This window comes from Pezoporus occidentalis, unplaced genomic scaffold (assembly GCF_034315485.1).
Source record: "Pezoporus occidentalis ecotype Australia unplaced genomic scaffold, CSIRO_AGI_Poc_V1 ctg81, whole genome shotgun sequence".
Classification (NCBI taxonomy): Eukaryota; Metazoa; Chordata; class Aves; order Psittaciformes; family Psittacidae; genus Pezoporus; species Pezoporus occidentalis.
The window spans coordinates 8,270,509-8,297,167 of NW_026916170.1; the positions used below are offsets into that span (position 1 = coordinate 8,270,509).

Below are 26,659 nucleotides of genomic sequence, written 5' to 3' on the forward strand. Positions count from 1 at the left end.
CTGTGTGAAGCAGACTGTCAGCAATTACTTTTACATTAGCTGAATTACTGAATCTTGATACTCACCTCCTCTCTAGATCCCCTCCCCTAATATATTCTTTCATCATTCCGCAGTGTACAGAACACCGATATGCCCTTAAGCTAGTTCCTGCTTTTACATCTAGGGAAAACATCCACTCCCTGGGTCCAGGATTTAGTATTCTGTGATTTAAAAAAAACAAAACAAAACAAAAAAAAACACAACAAACCAGCCACAGACAGGAACCATACAAAATCCATCATCATTTTTTACAAGCTTGCTCTGGAACAGCAGTATCAGAGCAAAACAACAGTTACCATCTCTGTGGCTGTTTTCTCTCCTTTGATCCCATCAGGACTAACCTGCCCTTCAGCACTTCAGTGACCTCTTAACATTTCAGACCTGAAATTTCAGTTACTCATTTCACATTACCAAGGTCTCCTTTTTCTCCTCCTAACACATGCATCTCTTCCCCTTCAGGTGGAGAAAGAATCAACACATTATCTACAAGGTCAATACTGATCTGCAATATGAATTCTTATACACTGCTAGTAGAATGATTACCATCAATATTCTCAAAAAAGAAAGAAATCTCTAACATCCAGTGAATAACAACTACCAAAGAAGCAAATCTGAATCACATTACAGACTAATTGTATCAATTGCATTAGTAGCAGTTTACACAGAAAGATGTATGCACTCTGCATTAATATCACAAAAAAACTGCTTCGTAAGAAAGCGTTTTAATTATTAAATATAATTCTTTAAGACTAAGTAGGCTAAAAACACCAAAACCAAACCAAAAAAAAAAAAAAACCCCACAACTTTTCTAGCAGCTCTACCACAATTTTCTACAGATGAATCCTTGATCAGCACAAAGAGGAGCAAAAATTCTGTGGCTTTAAGAAACCTTCTATTTTAAGTATCTCTTCCTTATCACACTTTCTGATCCAAAAGCAACAACTACTATTAAAAAAACCCAACTGTAATGTAGACACTGAGAAAGGAGCAAACAGAAGAGATACCAACACACAAAACAGACTGCAAAATCAGAAATTATTTTCAAAAATTTTTACATATACACACATGTATATATTTCATATTTTTTATTTTTTATTTCAAACCCCTATCTTGTTCTGTTCAGAAGGCAGATCTGACAACCTTTTACAACATAAATGTCATTATTTTTTGATTGCTAGGGAAAAATAGCTTCATGCCAGATTTTTTGGTATGGTATTTTATATAGGTTACTGAAAATATTTTATTACGGTTTATGAAAACTCCACTTGAACTCGGATCATGAAGACATTCACAGGCTATATAATATTGTCACCAAACAACTGGAAATGTGATCTTGAACAGCTCCAATGCAACCGCCTTGTTGTGAGAAACAAACCTACCAATGATAACAAAAGAATTAAAATTAATAAGATCCCATACGAGGAGGAGAACAGACTTTATACAGGTTGGGGAGGATTTTTATGCAACATTTCCTCTATAAAGCCACTTTACAGGTGCTTAAAACCTTATTTAGAAAAAAATAAAAATGAAAAAAAAAGTCATGCTAATAATTTTTCTTATGATTTTTCCTTATTCAGCTGAAACTGTTCAACTGTTTTCAACAATGACTAGAATGACACATGCTATTCCTATTTAAAAACATCTCACAGCTATTTTTCTGAAAGGATCCAAACTCTCCACCATTTTGGGCAGAGCTTCAAATTTGTCAGAGTAGTCAAGAACCACAAACACACCTACCACCTGTGATTTATAAAACTTCTGCTAAGCTTAGGCCTCAAAAATGCTTCATTTTATACAGGAGTGTAATGTTACTAGAGTCTACCAGATAAACTCCCCAGGGCTCCTGTTGCAGTGAGTGCTCTCCAAGTCACACCTCAGGGCCAAGTGGAAGTTTTGATGCAAGCACAGCTCCTGGTTGCTGGAGGTCAGTGTGGACCCACACGCAGGAAATGTGCTCAGAGTGCTCCCTCTGTTGATGTTTCGGTAAGAGAGAGGGAGAAAGAGGAACTGACATGTCTGAAGCATGTAAAGAGAAGTAGAGGCGGAAAGATAAAAAGGTAGGGTTTATGGGGGAAGCAGAACAGAAGCTGAGGGCAGGGGGCAGAGGAGAATATGGAAAGGAAAAAATAACTAACAAAAGGGGAAAACGGGAAAAGGGATATCAACTGGAACAGAACATACCAGCCTCTCACACAGATTCTTTTGATTGCATTACTTCTTGGCATAAAGTTGCTCTGGTGTGTACAAACTAGCTGTGGTATTTCACAGCAAAGCATGTTTCTCAATCACTAAAGTAAAACTGTGCAGACAATAGCTGTCTGCAGTATCAGTAATCTGACTGGTTGAAAGGGCACAAGACTAGCTGGAGCCAAACTCCTAACTATGGCAACAACAGAGGTGATCAATGTGATTTCATGTAAACAAAAGCAATGTGTCCTCTCTTCCCCTTTCCCAACAGAAAAGCTTTAACATTACCTTGAAAAATACTAAGATAAAAAAATATTGATGATTCAAGGGCTTATTTATAACCCAGTATTTACAAGCATTATGATGGCTGCTTCAACTGCTTAGCTTCATAGTGGTATTATTCTACAGATCCATACCTCCTTTAATGCACTAAACCGTGCTCTGAAGGTGAGCAAAGACTGCACTGCAGGAAAAGGCTCTTCATTTACAGCAGAAGTTGGAAGGTGTGTCTCAACTGACACAAGTAGCTACACATCAGTTGTTTTGTGATGATGGCAGTTAAACGTTGCTCTCTAGACTCTCTAGACTTGCAGTCCAAATTTTTTGTTTTCCAAATTTGATAAGCAGTACATTGCAAACCAGTTTTTCCCCAAGTAGCCACCATGCCTTCTTCTTACTTTGCTTTCTGGACCTCCAACTTCAGGAGAACAGTCTGATTTGTGGGCTTTAAAAGCTTTTGCAGTTGAGACTGAGGAGTTCTACCATGTGCAATTCTAAGTAGTCTTTTTAAGAGAACAAATCAAACCTAAAAGCAACACCAAACAAACAACCCACACATACATACAAGTCCCCCCAAAACACCACCTCTTCATTTCTCAGACATTTAAGGAGGGGGACCAAGCTTGTTCCACTACATTCACAATTACCTTTAAGATATTTGCCTTGCCCCGCTTTTATGTTTAGAGAACTACCACCATTATTTCACAAGTCTATTCCAAGTGTAAACTAATTCACTTTAAGGTACTCTACCTATAATGTCATACAATAACTCACAAACTACATCATGATAAAGCTGTATTTCTTGTAAGGTTTTGAGTACGTACCATGAAAAAGCTTTAATGAAAAGCTGAACTATAATATACACAGATGTGTAAAATACACATGCACAGGGCTGGACTAATAGCAATATGCAGCTCCATACAGAAAATATAAATGGTTGAAATGGAAGGCATACAAGTAATTTAAAAATAAAACATCAGAAAACCTAACTGTGTCCACATAGAATTCACTTATTCTCTTCTGCATCTGAAGTATCTTTCTTTAAAAAATGCTAACAGTGTTTTTTTGTTTTTTTTTAATAAATCTCTGGTTTGATTTGTTATCTCCTATAAAGATCTGCCTTGCATACTACTCCTATCTTCACTTCCTTACACAATTTCTCCATTTGTTTTTAAACTACAAGAATCACCATGTAAACATATAAACAAAAATTAAACCATATCTACCTTCCTTCCACCCCCATTTTTCAAAAAGAAGTCTGACTGAATCACAACAATTTGGTAAAGTCATTATCCAAATGAGTTTTAAAGACAGATGTGTACAGTCATGGCCAGCCCAGGGGAGGGAAGGGTGGGTAAAAGAAAAAGATGGCCTTCACTGCTAAGCTACAGTATTCAAAAACCTTCCTAGAGCTCTATCAATGTAAGTTACCTCACTGGTCTTTTGCTTTCCTTAATCTTTTGTACCATGAAGCTAAAAAAGGGTAATATTTGGAGTACGGATTAATCAGAAATCAGAAAAGTCTTATTGTATCACAATACAAAGTTGATATGGAATAAATGGACTAAGAGAGGATAAGAAAACAATATTAATAATTAAAAAAAAATAATTCCAGTGACATGCCTTACTGAAGACAGATTTTGCTCAGCTCAGCAGTTAACAAACCCTACTTCTCATTAAAGCAGCTATGTTTAAAATCTTATCTGTTACTACAGAAGACCGAAGTTGGGAGAGCTGTGTTAACCAAGACAGGCAAATCAACCCTTACAGAGTCTTCTACAATGCTCTCTACAATTAAGTATGGTGGTCTGGGCTGCTGGGCTACTGTCAGCAATATCAGAGTTCACCCAGATCAATACAGCTTAATGACCTGCATAGGGATGAATGCATTTCAGCCTGAATTGGAGAACTAACTGAAAGTCAATATTGGAAAGCTAGTACTTAATCTTGTATCATGCATGTACAGGAACTGCACATCGCTTTAATAGTATCTCGCAAAGTAACCTCTCAAAGAACAAAGGGACGATTTCTTCCCTACTGTATTCCCAATGTCACTGTATTACAACAAATGTGTAAAATGTCTGCCACGTAAGGCATTACATTTAGTCGTTTTAGTGATACTGCTCTCAGGGTCTCCCACAGCCCAACAGTATTTCTGCTACCGTGAGTAGTATAGCGGGCAGCCGAGGACATCTGAACGGCGGTGTTTTGAAGCACCGTTCACCACTGCCTTCACACGCTGGCCAGTGGGTACACCCAGGGCTGCTTACCGACAGCAGGCGGGTTCTTTTGTTCCCTCCGAGACATAATTTTCCGCCGGGCACAGTGCTGGGCAGAGGGAGCCGCGGGCCAGCGCCGCTCCAGCGACGCCCCGGGGCGCATCGCTCAGCCAGCCCGCGCCTGGCACCGCCGCCGCCTCGCCCCACATAATGGGACAATTCATTCCCATCCTCACCCCTCCCGCTGACCAGGACCCCGCCCCGTACAGGTAGCGGGCGCTGCGCACCCCGGGTTGGGCGAGCGGGCGCTGCCTCTTCCCGAAGTCCGCGGGAGCCACCTCACGGGCAGACGCTGCCGAACGCAACCGCCTCCTCGCAACGCCCCCAGCGACCCCTGCGCAATGGCCGCAACTACCGCCCCCTTCTGGCGGGGCGGTACAGCACGTCCCAAAGGCCGCCCCGCGCTTTCTCTCAGCTCTCCCCTCAGCGGACGGAACACAACCTGCGCGCCCGGAGCGGAGGCCCCCTCTCTCTATGCCCGCCCGGCCCCACCACACCACACCCCACGCTGCCAGGGGTGGCTGTGCCCAACGGAAAGAGGGGCTCGCAACCCCATCAGCCCCGCTCGGGATCGCCCACAGCGGCAGCCTCGAGGGGCGCCCGGCCCTCACCCCGCCGCCGCAAACCCCGACCTCGCTGCCTGTCACATGAAAACAATTACTGACTCCGCCGGGGGAGGGGAGGAGAAGTTAAAAGCCGTGAGGCGGAGGAGCGAAGGCTGGCGGCGGGCAGCTCCCTCCCCACCGCCCCCCCGTCGCGGCAGCGGCATGCACCCCACCCGCTGAGCAGCCTCCACAGTACCGGCAACTCGGAGCCGGCGGCTTGAACTCACCCATTTATGTCGAGCTGGGCTTTGCCTGGCGGCGGAAACAGGCTGAAAGTTTGAGGCGGGTTGCCACGGCGAAGGGGGTGAGAGACAGCCCGAGCCGAGCAGCCGCCGCGGGAAGAAGAGGCTGCTGACAGAGCCGCTCCCTCCTCCGGCGGCCGCCGCTCTCAGCACTCGCTGCAGCCGGGCTGCATTCCGCGTCCTGTTAGCAGCAGCACCTCGACTTCTCCCGGCATAAGTATCGTGTGTATTAAAAAACGAAAAAAGGAAACGAAGCGAGAGAGAGGGCTCAGCTTTCGACTCCTGCCAGCCACCTGGGTCCCTGCTGCCGCCCGGCACAGCAGCCCGAGAGAGAGCGCGGCCGAGCTCCGGCGCCCAGAGGAGCAGGCTGCCGAGCCGCGGGACTGGCCGTGCACTCGGCACGGCGAGGGTGCGAGAAGCGAGCAGCCGGATCCCTCCACGCCGCAGGCGGCTGCTGCTGCCGGCGGAGCGAGCGGAGCCGAACAGAGCGGGGCGACTCGGCTCAGGCGCTGTGGGAAGTGTCGCGAGACTGCGCCAGAGCCGCTGCGCCGCCTCGGGCAGCCGGGAGCGGCGGCAGGGGAGGGAGGGCGGAGAGGAAGGAAGCAAGCAGCCGTGCCCAGCGGGGGCTGGGGTGGGCCGGGCCGGGCCGGGCCGGGCCGGGGGAGAGGGGTGTCGCGGAGCCCCGGGTGGGGGAAAGGGGCGGCTCCTTCCGTCTGCGGCCTGGAGTCGGCAGGGGGCACGGGGAGGCACCGGGAGCTCGGGGGGGGGGGGGGCATGGGAGGGGAAGGGGCTCGCCTTATTTCGGTGCTGGGGAGGAAGGAGGACGCTCTGGGCTCCGGGCACTGTCTCTGGGAGTGGGTGGCCGCTCCCGCGCAGCGGGACAGGCGGGTACCTCAGGATCCCGTACCCGGGAGCCGCTACCTGCTGCAGGCCGTGCCCTGTTTTGCCTCGGGGCTCTGCCTTCGGAGGAGCTGGGAAATGCGACGGCCGCTCCCGCAGGTGCCCCTCACCGCGGCGCTCCGGCACTGGCCGTGAGGGAAGGGCCCCCCCACCCCTTTACACGCTTGGCTCTAGAGGGCGGGAGGGAAGGAGGAAAGACGAGATGAAGAGTGGGGTTTTGGTGGTGGTGTTCCGGGAGAAAAAAAAAAAAATAAAAATCGAAGCCGCACATGAGCAGCTGACCGTTCTTTTCGGTATTGCAGGAAGATGGGAAGCTCGTGCCGCAATAAAACTGAACAAATGAGAGAGCCGTTTGCATAGATCAGTAACCTTTCTGGATAGAAAAGCACCTGATGAGGCCAGGGACTATTCTTCAGAGGCAAGTCCTCACACAGGTGAAGACCACTGGAATAGAAAAAAACACCAGTAGCAGAGTGGAAGAACATACGAGAAATTGTAACCTGGTATAAAAGTATAGGTAGCATCTTCTACAGCACAAGCACCTTCGAGATTAATGAAAGGTTGAGCAAAAAAGCCTGGCTGAACCTCAGGTAGGTAATTTGGGTATGAAGACAGAAAACTGGCATTATCCACCATTCCTCACTGCATAAAGGCATTTGACCTCTATTACTTAGAAAATTTACAGGATTAATTCTGGGAAGTAACCATAAGCACCAGCTTTTACTTCAGCATTATAACAAACTAGCTGAAATTGTGAGGTCAGTTTGACATTTTATTTTGATTAAGTAGAATTGATGCAACCAGGGTTGAGAAAGAAGATATTTCTGCTGTTAGTATGGTAATTTTAGATGAAGTTTGGCTCTCCAGGGCTCCAGTTTCACAGCTTAAGATGGAGTAAGTGGTATAACTGAATAAGTTAGCCTGGTACATACCAGTAGCACTATTTCTGTAAGGACTCTTCAAGGCTGGTAGTAAAACCGATAAGGAGTAACACAAAGTAATCTTACACAATACCCAGGAAAAAGCCAATTTGATGGTTATTTCAAACAGATTCCCAATTTCAACTATCACTAAAAATTCACGTATGAGAAGTTCCTTGCTTTCTCAAGTTACGCAGTAACACAGTACAGCAGGTTGTCTTTCCCAGAAAGTGGAAAAACCTTATTGTAACCTGGGGGGAAGCACTGTTGTAATACCTCCCAAGACTTAGCTTACCATTGTTCGTAAGCCAAAGAATATCTGTAGGACTGATCTTGTGTTCATGCAGAGCCTACCCCTCAGCTGGGGCTTCAAACTAACATCACCAAGCTGGGGGGGGGGGGGGGGGGAAGTGTTGAATTAATACACATCATGATGGCATTTAGAAAAGAAACTTCTCTTTACCTGTTAAGAAATTGCTCAGAGAAGCTAAAGAGATGGTTTTAATGGGGTATCAATGCAAATTAGCAACTTCATTCTCAAGTGACATGCACTTCAGAACATGATCGGCTACATCACTTCTTAAGACTACAGTATAATAGTTGGGAAGCACGATTATTAATATCCCCCCAAGTATTTTAACTTTTTTTTTCCTGAGAGGAAAGAAGTAACAATGCCTCTCCCTGTAGCTACTCTACATCACAGTAGATTTACCACACATGAAGGAGTTTTGCTGTACTACCTAGCTCAAGGATAATAACCAGGTTAAGAGAATTATATAAAGAAAAAAAAAAATTACATAAAGTGAAGATCAAGACAGATTTGGATTATGCAAGTTTAAGTAAATAATGGGGAAATTTAACTCTTTTCCTTTAATTAAAATACAAGTGTATTACTCTTCTAGCTTCACCTTATTCTCCCTCCACTCTATTAGGAGTTCTTAGTACTAACACTGTTGTTTTCACCTCGTACTGATGATACAGTATTAATGGACCTCTTAAAAATGCGTACTGGTTTATTGAATGTACACACTATCAAAGTTAGCCAAGCAAGTGTGCACCTTTCCCCATCCCGCTCCTGTACAGGGCAAGAATCAGAATTCAGCAGAGATAAGGATTTTGAATGCCATGGAGGATATAAGACATACTCACCTTCACAGATTTTGTTATACAGCATCTATTCTGTGCTAGTAATGAGGGGAGAATCGTATTTTTGTGTCTTTAGAAAAGCAGCTTCTTTTAGCCAAAAAGAGGCATGCTTAAAATGTGGATCAATACTTCAATAAGTTATATAAGCATAAGTTATACTAAAAAAAAATTCAGTGGCTACACAGATCAAGTAAAATACTCTTGAAAGTTACACCAAACATTAATAACTACTGAATCAAATCACTGAAGTAAAAATTCTGTGAAAACATTTATTGTCTGTAGAAACAAGATTTACATTGATTTTATATAAACTATGTTAAACATACATATAAACATACCTACATCTTAATATATACTTATGAATGAGGATTTTAGATATGGAATAACATTGTCAAAAGCACCGTTGTAGACGCCAAAGACTACAGACTTAAAATGCATTTGCATTTAACTCCATCTTCAGTAATTTAAAAATGTCATTTCTTATCCACACTTAGAAATAATTACATTAAAGGTTTCCAGTACTGTGTTTGTATGTGTACACATGTGCACATACACACATTAGAAGGTCCTTGTGAAACTACAGTATAAATAACATCAACACTAATATATTCCTTACAAGTGGACATCAGTCCACATCCTCATTCAACTGGGGGGAAAAAATCCTACTACTCTTAACAAAATAATGAAGCTTTTTTATTTCATGAAGAGCATACTCAAAACAACTGGTTCCACCCTGTCTCTTCCCTCAACAATAAGAAGCCAATCAAGAAATGAAAGCCATCTACCACATTTACAGAAAATGAAATATTAAAAGACAACATGAGATTTAGACTGCTTGCACAAAATTCAATGAACAGTGAACAGAAGAAAACTGTATTCAAGTGGCAAGCAGCATAGAGCTATTAAGCCATGTGGCTAAATACCCACTCAAAACCCTCCCAACAGCAAAACCCATCAAGCAGGGAAGGAAAGGGCAGGTGTTACAACAGCGCTTTTCTCTGCTCTAGACACTGAAAATTTAGCTTAAAGAACATTTAGTTTAAAGAACACTCTTTAAAAGTTCATCACTATTGTTAAGGTCTATTAAGGAGTCAAGTGTTACAAGTAGGCTTTTGATGATCTTGAAATGGCTTTTTTTGCCTTTTTTTTTTCCTTCCTAAATAGGCTGAAGAACCTCTATCTTCAAATCCTGCAGCAATGGAAGTCTGTCAAGGGCCAGAATAATGTGCATAAACATTCCTTCACCCCCAGGTTCATTCAGATGCCAGTCTAAAGTCTTTCTTCTAGAGAGCTCTCCTGTAGAAAACTTTGCAGGTGGCTGTTCAAATGCTTAAAGGCAAGAGGCATGTTTCTACACAGCATAGGAAAAGATCCCTTTGGAAAGCACGGAAGTTAAAGAACTCCCTCTATATACAGTCTCTAAGGTGAACACTGAGAAATCAACTCTCTCTTTGCAATAATCTTTAATCTTCTCCTCCAAGCAACTCTCACTATCCATTTCCAAGACATGGCAGAAAATGACTTTCTGAGTTTTGAGAACCCCACCTTTTATAATGCCACTAAAGTGTCATCTTGGTTTTTGTTTTATTTTTAAAGCAACTAAGTTCATACAAAGAAAATTCAGCATTTCACTCTGAGGCCCTGGGAGAGAAGGCAGCAAGTAAACCACTAGCACAATTGGTGATCAGCTGAATTTACTCGCATCCTCTGCTATCAGTTACCTGAGTTGAGACAGTTCTATCCAGGTCTCAAGACCAACTATATTCATCAGGTAAGGTGAAGCATGAAAACAATTACTAGAGTTAAGGCAGGCTTGTAGAAGCCTTGCAATGTGTTGCTTCTTACTAGCCCCAGAATTTTTTAAACCTTGTGAACTCACATCATCACAAAGTTTAAAATGAGGATTCTAACAAACCTATGTAGAGATTAAATGGATCATCAATGTAAATGCTAACATCACAACTTACTATTTCAGACACAAGGAAGACTCTAGTCATTAAACCCACTGCATTTTGGATAGCAATTAGAAAAACATTTCACATGAACAATTGAGTGACATGAGCATTTAACAGCCATTTCAAGTCAACCAAAACGCAATTCATATTTATATTTTCAAAGCATAAAACAAAGCTAGAAAGCTCTTAGACAATCACATTTTTAAGTTGCCCTTCCAATGCAAATACAGTGGCAGACTTTACTAATACAAGCAACGCTGTTTTCCTTCTGAGGCTTACACGCATATTTAAGTAAGTAGTTATTCCAGTACCAGTCCATGCTCCCATTAGAAACAATGTGATAACCAGGATATTACTTGAGTCTTTGTACAGGTGTTTTCTACAATGCAGTCACAATACAGAAAGGCACCAAGTTATTCAAGTAAATTGACCTTTCTTCTACTTAACACCTTTTCTTGCGTGTTCAAAACCCAATCAGTAACTTCAATACACTGCTCTCAAACAAACGTATTCCAGTACAACAGAACTTTTCTGTACTTAAAAGAATACGCAAGCCGATTTGTGTGAGTATATAGACACAAGTCTCCAATTCACAAAGATAAATCAACATAGCAATGTCTCATACCAGATAGAGTTGATGCCTCTAACACCTAAACCAGTCACAGAATTCAACCTTTGTACGATTTTTATAAAATATAGGAAGTTTTATCAGAATCCCAAATTAGCAAAGTAAAGCTATCAGTAAATAATGTGATTTGAGCAAATGGCATCATATTAAATAAAAGCTAAAACAACTGAAACAGTTACTACATTTTATCATATGACATTCATCTTGTGACCGAGGGTGGGCAAGGAGTAGGGGGACAAGTCAAGGTCAGTAACATGCCAACAAACCCTGCTTGTAATATGTTGCTCACGGTTGTAGAAATACAAAACAAAGCTATTTGTTCAAATACAAAACAAATTAGAGATACCCAGTCATGCACAAGTAAAATAAGAGCACAAAATCAGAGGAGCCAGTCACACTTTTAAACCTGGTTAAAGCAGCATTAATTGACTAAAGTCTGACTATTTCAGCATTACTTCTAAACAATTTTAGCAAAACTGCCATGTCAGAAGTTTCTTCATGTATCCACTTTTCCATTTGCTCAATCACGAGTTCTCTTCCAGGCTTTAATAAGAACACTGCAGGAAGCTTACAGAAACAGTAGTATCCTGTTGAGTAAGACAATATAGATTCAGTAGTTCATCCTATATCATACATGGTTTCACTTTTTACATGTTTGACAGTGCTTTAGCACATTCAGGAGCAGCGGGAATAGCTTGACAGCAAACTGCCCTCATCTGCAGACTACCTGCAGCACTCCCCTGCCAACAGGCTGCTCAGCTGCAGCTACTCCACATTGGCTTTGGGTTGACTCACTTAAACCTTGTTTCAATTCCTTATTTTTCTCTCCCTGTAAATCTACCCAAGATGTTTTTGCCCAATTTATCACTGACAGCATAAATATTTTATCATCTGTGGAAATTTTCCTGCATCAGTTTGACCAATGAATTCCTTTCAGTTAGCTTCCCATCTTGTGTATGTGTGTCAAAGTTACTGAAAAACTAGCTGAATCATTGTTATTTAAACTGAAAATTTGGGGTTTAGAAACCAATATCCAGTATTATTGCTGAATGACCACAACATCAGTGAAAGTGGCACACTTCCTACCTGCTTGCTCCCTATGAATACTAAGCAGTAAACCCCATGAACTGAAGAATTTACATGACGCTATTTTAACTCATCCAAGCCATGCCTACACTTCCAAATAGCCTCTCTGCTGAGGGCATTGTGGCAAAAAAATTACAAAAAGGCATGCAGAAATCACAGCCTGGCTTTCTACCCAAAATCCAGATTTCATTTTCTCTGAACATACTTCTACCCAGTATCAGAATTCCAACCTACTATCCACAACTGAGACTAGCCTGCATTCTAGAATAGCTAACACTGCCTTGGAAATTATGAAAACACATAAGCCTGTATATATTGTGGATATGGTGAATAGCTTTTTTCTTAAATAAGAACATCTCTAAAAACTACTTGCTTTGCATCTTTAATTTACTGGTAATGAAAAGTCTGAACAAACCTGTAATACATACACACAACCCTATCATATATTACATATTAAGGCAAAGGCTATAAACAGGAAATAAGCACAATATTGTTTATAGCTGCTTATAAAACATGTCCATCTATTTGAGTTTCGCACACAGCACAGCAATATTGCAGTACAGTAAACTTCAGAGAATTACTGGGATTTTGAGCAAAATGATAAGCTATCTGCATTTAAAGCAGTTTCAGTTATGAACAGCTTTCTTAGAAGACATGCTTAGAAAAACTTACAGTTTTTGTTTTTCTTGTAATTAAATACTTCAGGCCTCAATTTCAGAATCCAGGAAACCATCAAATCATTTATGACAAAAAAGATCAGAGAACATGTGGCTTGGTCAAGAACGTCATACCCCAAAAGATAATGAGACAATAATTTTGAATACAGACCAACTAATCCTCTAACAACCCTAAGCATGCTTTCAGTGCAGTTATAAGCTACTGCTACAGTACATTACACACCTGCCTGTTACCATTCATTTTAATCAAATACTGAAAGTTGTCCCAACATTCTAACAATTTACAAATGTATATACACATCAGAAACCCAAGTATATTATTAAACTAAAGTAATACAAAATACTGGTTCACAGCAATGCTAAACAAAGGTGTAAAATCTATTGCACAACCTAAAAGGTCATTACTTGGAAAATCCTGAGCTAATGTGCTATTACCAAACAATTCAGGCACTTTTTTTTTCCTTCCTTTTTTTTATTACGTAAGCAAGAAACTTTCAACATAGAAACCTCTGGGTATAACAACTCAAGTTCCATCTGTAACATCATGCTTAGAGAAAAAGTATTCAATAAGTAAGACTCCCTCTGATGACTTCTTTACTTGACACTGGTATGCAAAAGGAACTAAAGGTACATACTACTGTGTTTCAGTTGAATACTGTAGTTTAAAAGCAATTATTAAAACTGTAAAAAAGTTCTGCAGCATTCCACTACTGAAAAATAAAGTTATTTTTAATCAAGAAAGTTATAGGGTTAGTTCCTTTATCCTATTTTAAGTCTTGACAACACTGTCAAAAAATGAACAGATGCTCCCTTTGCTGTGTTGTTGGTTTCAACTTCAGGATCACAGCTCAGTTCAGGTTTCTGTTGCAATATTTAAATTTCCCTACAGAAAGAAAAGAAGAAACAACACATTACTGTCAAGCTGTAACAGTGGAAAAAACTTCCCAACTTTCGTAAGTACTATATTATTATAGTATGGAACATAAAAGATTCTTTCAGTTATGGATTGAAACAGTGTAACTGTAAAGACTGTGCCTTAAAGGAGGTATATGCATAATTATTTCAAAAGGGTGAAATAAAGATGTTCAGACTAGTTTATCAAATCTCAAGGACAATTTTAATCGTTACAAAATCACAGAATAGTTTGGGTTGGAAAGGACTTTCAAAGGTCATCTAGTCCAACCCCCCTGCCGTGGGCCGGGACATCTTCAACTAGATCAGGTTGTTCAGAACCACATCCAGCCTGGCCTTGAATGTCCCCAGGGGTGGCACATCCACCACCTCTCTGGGCAACCTGTGCCAGTATTTTACCACCCTCACTGTAAAAATTTTCTTCCTCGCATTCAGCTTGAATCTCCCCTCTTCTAGTTTAAAACCCTCATCCTATCGCAACAAGCCCTGCTAAAAAGCCTGTTCCCATCTTTCTTGTAGGCCCCTTTTAAGAACTGAAAGGCCACAATAAAGCCTCCCAAGACTCTTCTCCAGGATGAACAACCCCAACTCTCTCAGCCTTTCCTCATAGGAAAGGTGCTCCATCGCTCTGATCATTTTTGTGGTCCTCCTGTAGACCCTCTTCAAAAGGTCCATGTCTTTCCTGTACTGAGGACTCCAGAGCTGGATGCAGTACTCTACAATTGACAAAATACAGCAAATGCTAGAATCTGAGAAAAAGTGGTTTTGTTTTTTTAAGTTTGGTGGTTTTTTGAGACTTGGCCAATCAGGATCAGTATGCTGTTAAGAAAACGATTGTTATTCTTTAGGATTTATTTTACTTTAGCTAAAAGACACTCAAGTTCTTAATCAAGCCTAAAAATCAATACTGAGATCTTACTATGCTTCTCTAATTCAAATCATAATCTCCACCAGCCAGATTGTGTTAAGCATGCTTTATTGGTTCCAGACAAGAACCTTAATATCCAATTATAGAAGAACATTGGAAATTATTGGGGAAAAACTCACTACAACAAAGTCATGGCACTTCTATGCCCATTTTACAAGGTCATAATTTTCTGAAAAAATCCTTCTTCATTTATTTTCCATTAATTCCAATTCAGTTTAGCCTTCGGAGATCACAGCTCTGAGAGTCCCCACAAATGTAAAGGCATTTGCCAGTATACTTTTGTAACAAGTGACCTGTTTACCTTGACCAAAGCATTTGGTTTTCTATCTGCCCCCTTTTTCTTTTCCCTTGCTTGCCTGGGTTATTGGTGTTTTGCTTTTTTTCCCTCCCCCGCCACGGGACTGTAAACTTAAGATTTTTTTGAAAACAGCTCTAAGAGCTGAACTCTAATCCAACTACAAATGCTTATGCAAGTGTATTTACTTGCAGATAGATTGACACAGAATTGCAAAACAAACAAGAATTCACACAGGAACTGCAGGGGGCTAGTTAGGTCATGTAATCCAATTCTCTGATGTCACAAACACCCTCATACTACTTTGATCATACTTGGTCAATTCTAATCAAGGATTTATAATGTTTTAATTACTGATCATCACAAAAGCTGTAACATTTCATAGCATTCAGAAGTTCCTCTGTAGTTCAAGATTATTGTTGTCCCACACGCACTGCAAATCAGAGTATCATAAACCAGATGTGCCTATTTCAGCTGCAGCTGAATTTTACACATTTTATAATGTAGGATGCTTTATTCAGAACAGTACTGCACTGTGTACTTTAAAGCACATGATTCATTTAAGGTAACATAAAGAGGAAAAGCACACAGACATAGTAAAAAAAATATTAATACCCTTCACATTGATTTAAAACTGTAGCCTAAGAAGACATAATATTTTTACATAGAGGGCTACTTTCTCTTCCTATCAATAGGAAGAGAGATCAACTGAGCTCAAGTACAGAATACAGAAACAGAGGCAAGTGCAGAATCTCAGAGGCCATCTCTGATTTGCAGTTACCAGTTTCAGCAGATTTCCATGGAATAAACATGGAGGAGACAGGAAGGCAGAATCAAGTTAGCCTGCAAAGTACAAGAGCCAATATTCCAGAAAATCCCATCCAAGTTATTCCATGGGGATTTAAATATTGGAATGGATATTATGAATATTCGCATTTTATAATTGGCTTAGTGAAAAATAAATTAAGCCAACTTACCTTTTCTTTCCTCAAAAATCCATCTCTGAATTTATTAGTGGTAAATCCCCTTACACCAACAGAACGTAACCGCTGGTACTTAGCCTGAATATATAAACCCTTCTGTACTAAGCCTGATTTATAATGGGATTGCAAACGGCCATCTGCAAAGTTGCTCTGTAAGGGTGGGGGAAGGGAGGAAAGAAAAACATGAAAAATGAGGGCACCAAAACTCAATAGTTTGTATTTACAGTTATACACACGCAAAACTTACAGTACTGAACAATGGAAGTACGTATTTGCAAGTACAGAGCCTCTTCCTTTATTTTCATTTCATATTCCTCAGACCACTAGCTACCATGTGTCTCAAAGAACTGCTGTAATGTACTTACTGTTTAAAACATCTGAAATTATATTCCTCATTAAAAAAAAAACAAACTAAATGTATTGTAGAACATTTTAACACTTTTTTTAAACTTTAATGAAAGTAAAGCTGCATTGACAAAAAAGATTAAGACAACACATCACTACTGCTAACAAATTCAATGATGTCAGGCCTGCATGTTGAGTCTAAAAACAGTCATACTAAACAGCAGTCAAGTTTATATACTTTTCCTATAGCTTTAAGATCTTACAATGTGAACATAGGTTCATTGCTCTATGCTTTAGTTAGCTCCAGACTGGAATACTGTAACAAACCCAGTGCGGGACCAGGAGCAGAAGCCACAGAACAGCATTATAAATACACAGTAAGATCAACACCAAAGCAGTTGAAGTTTTCATTCCTAAGTACTCAGACATCCAACAAAATAGGCAGCAAAAATCTTTAGAGTAAGAATTAGAGAATCACAGAATGGCTTGGGTTGGAAGCAACCTTAAAGATCATCTAGTTCCAACCCCCCCTGCTGTTACTCTGTTTATCATAATTTATCATAGCTTTCCAGTACTGCTGTTTTCCAGTGTGGTCCTGACATAAAGCATTCATGTATACATTCATCTTCTAAAGGATGAGATTATACACAGTTTAAAAGTTTCAACTCCAGTATCTACATGTTCCCTAAGTGGGGAAGGAGGAGAATGGCAGTATTATTAATGTACAACAGAACCAGCTACAGAGAAAGTTGACACTAATTTGACATGTAGACACATATCACTTAAAGAAAAATGAAGTAATCTAAAGTGTGTGGAAAACATCATTAACTTCTGGTCTGAAAGTCAGAAAAAGTCTGCTAAAGCCACATCTAGTTTTACATGAAGACTATTTTATAAATAATGCAAATGACAATACCTATGAAACAATGGCCTCAAGTTCTGAAATAAGTCTATATGAGCAAATAGATGTCCTTGCACTGGGTCTGACTGGGATGGAGTTAATTTTCTTCCCAGCAGCCCACATGGTGCTGTATTTTACATTTGTGACTCAAACAGCACTGGTAACACACTAGCTGAGGGGAGAGTGAACAAGCAGCTTTAACATAAAGATAACAAAGTTAACCTACTGAAAGACAATATAGGTCCTTTTTTGTTTGGTTTGTGTTTTGGTTTCTTGAAGTGTTAAAGGCCAGATGAGGCTTTCAAGCAACCTGGCCTAGTGGAAGGTATCCCTGCCAACAGCCAGGAGGGTTGGAACTAGATGATCTTTGAGGTCCCTTCAAACCTAAGCCATTCTGTGATTAGTAAACCCCCTGTTTTACTTCTTAAGTTAAAATGCTCCTATTTTACATACCATGCAGAAATATGGTATGGTTTGGTGTTTTTCTTGGGGTGAGGGGGCTGAGAGGGAAAAGAGGATGCAGGGAATGGCACTGGGAGGGGTGGGGGAAGAGCTCGATGGGTTCTTGCTTTTTTTGTATGTTTGTTTTAAATAATCAGCAAAGAAAGTCTCCTGAATGTAGAAGATAGTAAAATCACCTTACTAAGTAGGGTTCAGCAACAGCATGGGAAGGAAAACCCCTGTTACTCAGGAGGAAATTGAACATTAAAAAAAAAACAAACAAAAAAAAACTTGATGAAATCAAATCAGCACTGCTGTTTCCATAGTAATGATAATTGTGCTACACACATATGCAAACTGCAATGTGAGTGCACATGCTATTTTCCCCACAAATATTAAAACACCATGGGACAGATTATTGCATACCGCAATATTCAGGCAGTATGCATACATATATACGTATAACAATTTAAGCAGACACTTGTATGGTTGCATAATCTACATGAAAACTGTAGGCTGATATAAATGAAGGCAGCCTTCCATTTCCTTTGTATTACATCAACTACCAATACTGCCTCAAACGATATGGCAGCCAGTGCTAAAGATCCCCCATAGGCAGACAATACAGAGGGGATAATGACTGAAAGGCTATATGATGTCCCTATAGTTAAAACAGCTCTATCAGGCTGACACTTTAAACTGGTAACTTCAGCTTGGAAAAAGACTTTTTTTTTTTTTTTTTAGCAGAATAAAGTTAGCATTTTCTGATAGTGGTAGCTTAGTGATCTGACTAAGACTGACTGGCAAAGCATATTTAAATAGGAGTACCTGAAAGCCTTTTATCCAACAGTTCTTAGGTTTAGTCTGAGGGGGGGGGGAGAAACAAAAACCAGAAAGTTACAGCAAAACACCCACACCTACACTGCTCCCTTTTTCAAAGCTTCATCCAAAATGCCTTAACTTAGCCATCGAAGCTTTACTTAACTTCACTATCTACAAAATAGGAAAGATGACTACCTATTCTTTGTATTATTTTACTCTTCAGAACACACCTGTTAAATAAGTAGAGGTAATTTTATGGTACAAAATGAGTGCGAGCTGTTCTAGATTCGACTAGGACTTTTCTAATACAAATCGCTCTAACTGGATCCATTCATAGCATGCCACTGTCAGCAGAAGAGTGGTTTTTGTTTTTTCTGTTGAATCTATGATACATTTTACAACCAAAAGGCATTAGAAAGCCACTGCACTACCCCAGGAAGAAGAACAATTGGCCACTCCTTACCACCTTGAGGCCCTGAGGTCAAAGCTTCACAGTTTTGAATTTTTTTAAATGCACAAGATAGCAGTACACAGGGTATACCCAAAAGATTAGCACCTCAAAAATCCCTATATGAAAGGGTTAATAAAAGTAGTACAGTTTAGAAAGCAATATAACCTGGTCTAGGGAAACAGTTCAAGCTTATGAACACACATCAGGTAAAAACCGGAGAGCTGACCAGCTTAGTCTTTTGGATACATGGGCTTTGTAGCCATTGTCCAATTTCTGCCGTTCTCATTCTCAGCTCTGCAGTAAACTTATTTATTTCAACTGCATGGATACAATACTGGACAACCCTGCTCAATCCACTGCCAGCCCTCTTACCTACTAAAAGCTAAGTCAACCACTATTTTTCATGGCATTTAATACCTTCAAAAATGTGTCTCCTGCTACCGAACTCAACAGGATCAAATCACCATTTACATAACCTACATCTGATAAAAGCTGATCTGTACCTTAAAGTGCCTTCTGAAGGGTCCTGTGTTTTCAAGGTGTCCTCTAATGCGTCTGTGAGGGTAAGTATCAGTTGGTTTTGAAGAATAGTAAGAATTCTAATAGGAAAACAGAGTTATTAGCTTAATGTTAACTAAATTATTCAAGAAAACACACAAAATTTACAGGTTACAATAACAAATACTGTATCTCTTTCAACCTTGTAGCATTTGACACAATGACATCCTTTGAAGGAACCAGAATAACAAGAGCCTTGTTAGAAGGCTTTCTTCCTTCCTTTGAAGGAACCAGATTAACAAGAGCCTGGAGTCCAGGCTGGCTGAAGCAGTGGCAGAGCCTACAGAAGCCAAAGACAGGACAGACCATCCTACTGCAATATCATCCTCTTGGAGAGATCTAAGAAGGTAACAACTCAGTTAAGGTTCTCTTCCCCTGTGTGTCTCCCTCCCGAACAGATGCCTCAATTTGCACGCAGCAAGCGAGGCAGAAAGGCTGTTGTAATAGTCAGGAATAAGGGCAACAAGATCAGTACTCTGGACATCCCTGGTTAACACCTAGTCACCATCGGTTAGCATATTTAGAGCAGACACATGCACTGTTATACTATACACACCACTGCAGCAACCAGATAATGAATGTGTAACACATTATATTGGTCCTTAGAAGATTCTACTTTTAACTCTGTATTACAGGAGAGCATATGAAGATTACTTGCATGCCACAGAAACACACACAATTTCAAAAGCAAGTTGTACAGAGGAGGAAACTGTTGTGTGTCAACACGCTGAACAGCTGCAGACAGTCATGGCTGCCTAAAATAGAGCACTCCTCCAGCCACTGTCCAACCTGCATATTTTGGCCCTTTTCCAGCTTTTCCCATGACAGCTACCTCTGGAGGATGCACACAGCTGAAATACCATCCTCCATCATCATATATGATTATAAATATTTACACAAGCAATAAATACTGAAATATAGACATTAAATTATCTAATGCAGACAGAATGGCCTTGCTACCAAACTCTCAGCCATAAAATTATTTTTTATTGTTTCTGGCCCATTCCTGAATAATCACAGAAGTGTTCCAATGCTGCTGAACTCTTTTTTTTTTTATTCAGTGGCACAAAACACTTTAGGATTTGCTACTCTTACTAACTGGAGGGGGGGGAGCTATAAATGTAACAGAAGTGTCAGAACCCAAGTTAATGGGATTTAAGTTAATTTGCCCTTTTTTTTTTTTAAATATATTATTGCCTACAGGTCAGCTATTTAGCTTCTTAAAATGCCTTGGCAAGAGGGCATTCAGCGGAGAAAAAAAAAGAGAGGAAGAAAGCCTTTATAAAGCCAGATCAAAGCAGTGAAAATGGCTTTTCCAAGAAAAAAAAGTATCAAATATACACAGAGGCAAAAGCATGTTAGAATAAGCAGGGAGCTGGGAGTTCCTAACAGTATAAAGATACTCCATAAAATCAAATTAATTTTCTCCATATAACACATAATTAAATCAGGAAGCTCCCTGTTGAAGTACACTCCTCCTTAAAGCTGAGAATCCAGCAAGATGAAAAAAAAATAAACAAAATTTCCTGTTATAGGAAAAAATAAACTTTTGGGAATTAAAACAAAGCTCATCTTAACTAACAGTGGATACACCCCTCCCCATCCCCACCTTCCTCAAGATTCAAATATATTCATGGAAACAAAAACATTATAAATACTTGATGCCAAGATACAGCAATCTACTTTTCAGGAATTTCCTTAACCTGAAGCTTTAAGTAAAATAAACATATGGGGAATAGGAGATATTTATCCTAGGTCTCTACTCTTTAGCTATCCTTTCTGTCAATAGGGTGCAAGGCTAGATGGACATTTCTTTCAATCAAGGCTGGATAGGCATTTGCACCTCAAGTTCTCAAGTTTAAGCTGAAACCCTAATTATTGAATACTAACACCAGAATCACTCCCCTTCACTGGCATGTTGTAAAAGGTGCTCATAGCTTGTACTAAAAACTTCATATTGGTTAATTGTGGCATACCAAGAAACAGGCAAACCAAGTCAACACCATTTCTGCGTTTAATTTTAACCCTAATAATCAATAACCTGTTAACAAGAGAAAAAAGTTGCGTTAATACCACATTTTGATAGTTCACTGTAAGGACATTTTAATATGACCAGTATATTACCTGCTTGCACATTAGGCAACATCCTTGCATCAGATATGATCTATTAATCTGACTTTGAGTTTGAGCATCCATCTTTTACCAATGCTGATACACACAGCTCCTCAAGCAGTAATAAAAGCCACGAAGAAATTTCACTAACAGAGACAAAAATCTGCAAGTATTTACCCAACAAATTACTTCTCTTTTTAAATCCTGCGCTACAAATTAAGGTGCTGCAGTGGATTTCCTGTCAGATACTATTATTATTATTATTATTATTGCCATATTTTCTGAGCCTTGGCACTGTTATGCTTCTCATCTGAAACCTGGCTCTCTGGCATACTTTTCACTCAATATTTACCCGTAAACAAGAGCAAATAAACCTGAAAGGAGTGTTGACGATCAGAGGTTTTGTTTTGGATTTTGCAGGGTTTGCTTTTAAAAGTGTTTATGGAGTTTCACATCTAAAAGTGTTAAAAGATGTCTACTGCATACTTTTTCATGTGTTTTCCCACATCTTTACAATTTTGTCAATACAATGTACTATTGCTAGCCGCCTGCAGAATAAAACAGCTTCCCACAAGCTCTGCTTGGATCGTGGAACCAACTGAACCAGTATCTACCCAAGAATCTTTAACACTGAGCAAAACCACGAAACTGACTTTCTTACTCAACAAGTATTCTTAGTTCTTGCTTACATTTCAAACTCTTCCCCAGTTTTTCCATGTATTGCTGTGCTCAAATAACATATATATTTTAGGATGTTTCCTATGGAAAAAGATGTGGTTGACCCAGCATCGATATTCTGGTAAGCCATCAAACCTTATCTTAAATCCACTGCACTGTTCTCCAAACACTGTCTTTTAGTCATGGTCCTTACAGTTTTCAAGTTGCTCAGCCGTGATCACACCTGAACTGTACTATTCTGATACAAGAATTTGAATGTAAATTCCAAGTATTTGTCCTCTTGCAGAAAGCAGCCCTTTACAAAAAATCTTTTTTTTTTTTTTCCCCTCCTAAGGCTGCTTTCAACTCTACTAATATTACATTTCCAAACAAAATAGTAGTGGATACAGTCCCACAGCTCTGAATTTATTTGAAAGCCTACTCAACACAGAAAATGATACATGTGGCTGAAACTACAGTTGGCTGCTTGGATGTTACTCCACTCAACTCCCACAACAAATACTAAAGCAGTGCTAGCAGCTTACATATATGGAGATCAAGCTTGAGCTATTCCCCACCAGGTTAAGCTTTTCTCCAATTGTATCCAGTCCTGAAGAACTCCTTCAAGAAAAGCCATTTTGAGGACCATGTATTCCCACACAACAGATCTACAGGCCACAGCAAGTGCAACACTACTGGAGTTAGCTTACTCAGCTGAATTATTTCTACTGCCTCTGATACTAGTTAGTTATTAGTGATCTGCTCTGACTAGGTAAAGATTACCCCTTTTGCATTACTTTACATATTGAGCATTAGACATTCTAGATAAACAGAAAAACTAACAGAGGAAGCAGAATAATCAAAAGGCAAGACCAGAAATAGAAAAAAAAAATAGAAGAGTAGGTGCAATTAAGAAGAGCAAGTTAATGTATTGTGGACACATTTGAAAAAAAGGCTGTAAGCCCTCTGAGCCAGTTGGGAAGCACTGATTAATGTTATTTGTACTGACAAATGTGGATTGCAACTAAAGCACTGTATCTTCCCACTTATCTGCAAACCAGCTTCTGCATGGCTGACTTCATGAAGACTCACTCTTTCTTTAGGAATGAGTCTTACAATGCTTTGCATTTGTAAAACCCATGCTTTCATAGCTACTGTTGTTCTGAACATATTACTTCTCAATGCAGTGCAGGACTTTCAAAACACTGCATGTTTGCAGTTCACTCTTAGATATTAAAATGCAATCTTCCGGAATCTAACAATAACTCAATTTCTATTTCAAACTAACCCCCATTTTATTTGCAATTACCACATTACTGTGCTGGGTTGACCCTGGCTGGATGCCACATGGCCACCAAGCTGCTCTATCACTCTCCTCCTCAGCAGGATGGGGGAGGGAGGTAAGAAGAAAGATTTAAAAAAAACCAAACCTCATTGGTCAAGACAAAGGCAACTTAATAAAGCAAAAGCAAAGGCTGCACACAGAAGCAAAGGAAAACAAAGATTTATTCTTTACTTCCCCATCAGCAGGCAATGTCCAGCTACTTCCTAGGAAGCATGGCTTCAACACACATAGCAGTTACTCCAGAAGACAAATGTCTTAACAGTGAATGTCGTCCCCCTGCCCTTCCTCCTTTACCTCAGCTATTATTGCCGAGAACATGTCATATAGTATATAATATCTCTTTGGTCAGCTGGGGTTAGCTGTCCTGGCTGTGTCTCAAGATCTTGCTCAGCCTACTGATGAGAGGGAATGCTGGAGAGACAGCAATGATGCTGTGGAGTGCTGCCCAGCAGCAGATAAAACACTGGTGTGTTACCACCACCAATACAAAGCTGAGCTCTACAAGGGCTGCTATGGGGAAAATTAACTCCATCTCAGCCAGACCTAATACAGTTACTTAATAAGCAACTACTGCTTGGTTTTGGGGACTTCACTCTTAATCTTAAGTAATTTTTACCATTAAATTTTTACCTTTACATCAGAAGATGCACCATTTTATCTGCATGGCAGCTACTTTTCAGTGATTGTCAGAACTTTGTCTATAGAGAATTACAAACTATAAACAATTACAATTTATGTTAGTCTGTTCCTTATTTTACATTCACCAGGAGGAAAACAAGGAAAAAAAAAAGTTTTAGAATTATACTGCACACATTAATAAAGCTCTCTCATCTCCCCAGTTCCCCAGGTTAAAAAAGCACAAGCTCTTGGAAAGATGACTACATTTACTTAAAAGGAGTTTTCCAAGAAACGAATTTATTTCTCCTGGACGTAGTATAATACTGAAATTGGCAAGACGGTTGAAGTACATTACGGAAAGATAGTCTCAGAATAAGTGCCTAAACTAGTTTTGATAGACACAATATCACCACAGATAAGGACAGAATGTTACACAATGGAGTGAATTAGGAACATTATTTCAGACATTTCAACTTTTTTCTGTGCTGTTACTCATTTTTATTTGTTTTTGAAGAGCTTTCCAGAACACTTATCATAATGAGGAGAAACACTGTTCTAGTGACAATGCCACCTACACAAGATTCAGAGCTTCCCTTCCAACCTCCGACAACTAGAATGCAGAAGAGTATTCTTTTTCTCAAACTGCTCAACATTACCTCATGTAATCTACTCAAGTAACAAGGCCTTCTATTTTCTAGTTTAGGAATTACATCACTAAGTGGAAGAAATACAGTATTAGGTACAAATTTCTTTACAAAGCTACAAGCAATATGAAATTTTACTTCATAAAGCCCCTTAATTTCAGTAAGTAATTTTGAATATAAAATTTAGTTCAAAAGTTTAGTTTGACCTGTTCCTGCTGTTCAATAAGAAATCTAAAGTTATCACCTTATTTTTAGGCTAGCTGAAAAATTGTTTTGATTTCACCCAACATACCAGTCTAAATTAGCTTTCTGAAACAAGCTCCTGGCCAACTCACTGCTAGGTTATAAAAAACAGTAGGAAAGTTGTTATTGAGTACTGCATAGGTGTGCAAAAGCAGAAGAATTGCTTATGTTGTATCAGCATTTGGTCATAAAAGTGGGTTTAGCTCACTTGTCTTAATCTAAGCTTCAACAAATATCTGAGGAAGCACTCTTGCATTAGGACTTTGAAATTATGATAGTTTTATTGTTTAGCAATGTCTGAAAATAATAAAGCCTCACTTGAAATTTAAAAGGGCAAGACAATACACATGGTTAGATTTACATCAGCACAGACAATGCAGAAAGAAAAAAAAAGAAAAAAGCGTTATCAATGCAAGAACAACAATGCAGAAGCTATGAATTCTACATTTAGGCTTACCAGGTGAGGTTTCCCAATAAATTTTCTGAAAGGTGGCTTAATGAACCTCACAGGCTTTTGGAAGCCATCAAGTTGAGAGTTGTGTAATTTTGAAAGACTGCAGCTTTCGTGGTTCCTGATGTGTATATGAGAGAGAGAGAAAGAAAACAACATCAAAAGCCGTAGTGTACCGAACTCCCGCACTTTAAACAGGCCTGCATGGCTGGTCATTGCTGCCCCCTGCTGGTTGAAATGCTTCTTGCATGTCAGCAGCGCTGTATTGCTTACATAGTTATACACTGTTATCTTTACAGTTTTTATACTGTTATCTTTAAAGTTGCACAGAACTTTCCTTTTCCTGAAATCCCAAATGCAACAGAAGCTCAGATAAACAGCTACATGCTCCAGTTTCATCCTCAGCAAACAGGGTGTTCTTGGCTTTGGCCTTTTGCTTGTTTTTTATTCTTTAACTCGGCACACAGCTACTACAGAAGTGCCTGTAAACCTCTAAAAAAAAACCACCACCATATACCGTGAAAAGTAACCACCAGCTGTCAAAAATCAGAGCTCACGAGATATAAACAGTTTCCATAGCTGTAAAATAAATTTCTGAAGTAAAAAGAGGCACACTGGACTAGCTCATAGGTATTGCCAGTATCTCATACAGGAACTACTAAAAACCCCTATCTCAGGAAAATTGTACTCATTGTTCATACCATTACCACCCTCAGCCCACATTACTTTGACAGTATAAGCCCTCCTCACACTGAGCTCCAGGACAGCCACACTTGCTAGAGAAACGTGCACTCCTCACTTTGACTGGCACACGCAAAAGGTAAGCAAGACAGTAACTGGGGGATTGCAAAAACAACAACAAACCAACCAACCCTTTCCAAATAATCAGGCCAAACATACACTAAAGCCATAACCCCAGGTACACAAAAAGCTATATGCAAAAGTCCAATATGCTCCCCCAGGCACACTTAATAACTTCTACTTTTTTTTTTGTTTGTTTAAAAGAATCT

General features: G+C 39.9%; 2 protein-coding genes across 10 annotated transcripts in view; both read right to left on the minus strand.

Annotated features, from left to right (window-relative positions):
• The window catches only part of SH3KBP1 (SH3 domain containing kinase binding protein 1), a 237,018-nt gene extending 230,291 nt beyond the window's left edge, over positions 1-6,727 (minus strand). For 2 of the 7 annotated variants that reach the window (XM_062603813.1, XM_062603812.1), the window contains exon 1: positions 5,617-5,758. Coding sequence is in view for 3 of the 7 variants with exons in the window: in XM_062603812.1 (XP_062459796.1) it covers positions 5,617-5,620 (4 nt within the window). In the remaining 4 variants the exon portion in view is untranslated. Of the gene's footprint in view, positions 1-4,775; positions 4,909-5,616; positions 6,558-6,578 lie in introns of those variants that run through there. The other 5 variants (XM_062603814.1, XM_062603809.1, XM_062603808.1 and 2 more) reach the window with 5 other exon arrangements.
• Positions 6,728-8,841: 2,114 nt separating this feature from the next.
• BCLAF3 (BCLAF1 and THRAP3 family member 3) overlaps positions 8,842-26,659 on the minus strand; it is a 34,452-nt gene continuing 16,634 nt past the window's right edge. Inside the window, exons 9-12 of one of the 3 annotated variants that reach the window (XM_062603806.1) lie at positions 25,656-25,770; positions 19,525-19,620; positions 16,056-16,211; positions 8,842-13,826 (exon numbers count right to left, since the gene is read on the minus strand). In XM_062603806.1, coding sequence (XP_062459790.1) covers positions 13,797-13,826; positions 16,056-16,211; positions 19,525-19,620; positions 25,656-25,770 — 397 coding nt within the window. In that variant the 3' untranslated portion in view covers positions 8,842-13,796. Of the gene's footprint in view, positions 13,827-16,055; positions 16,212-19,524; positions 19,621-21,703; positions 21,838-25,655; positions 25,771-26,659 lie in introns of those variants that run through there. The other 2 variants (XR_009961814.1, XM_062603807.1) reach the window with 2 other exon arrangements.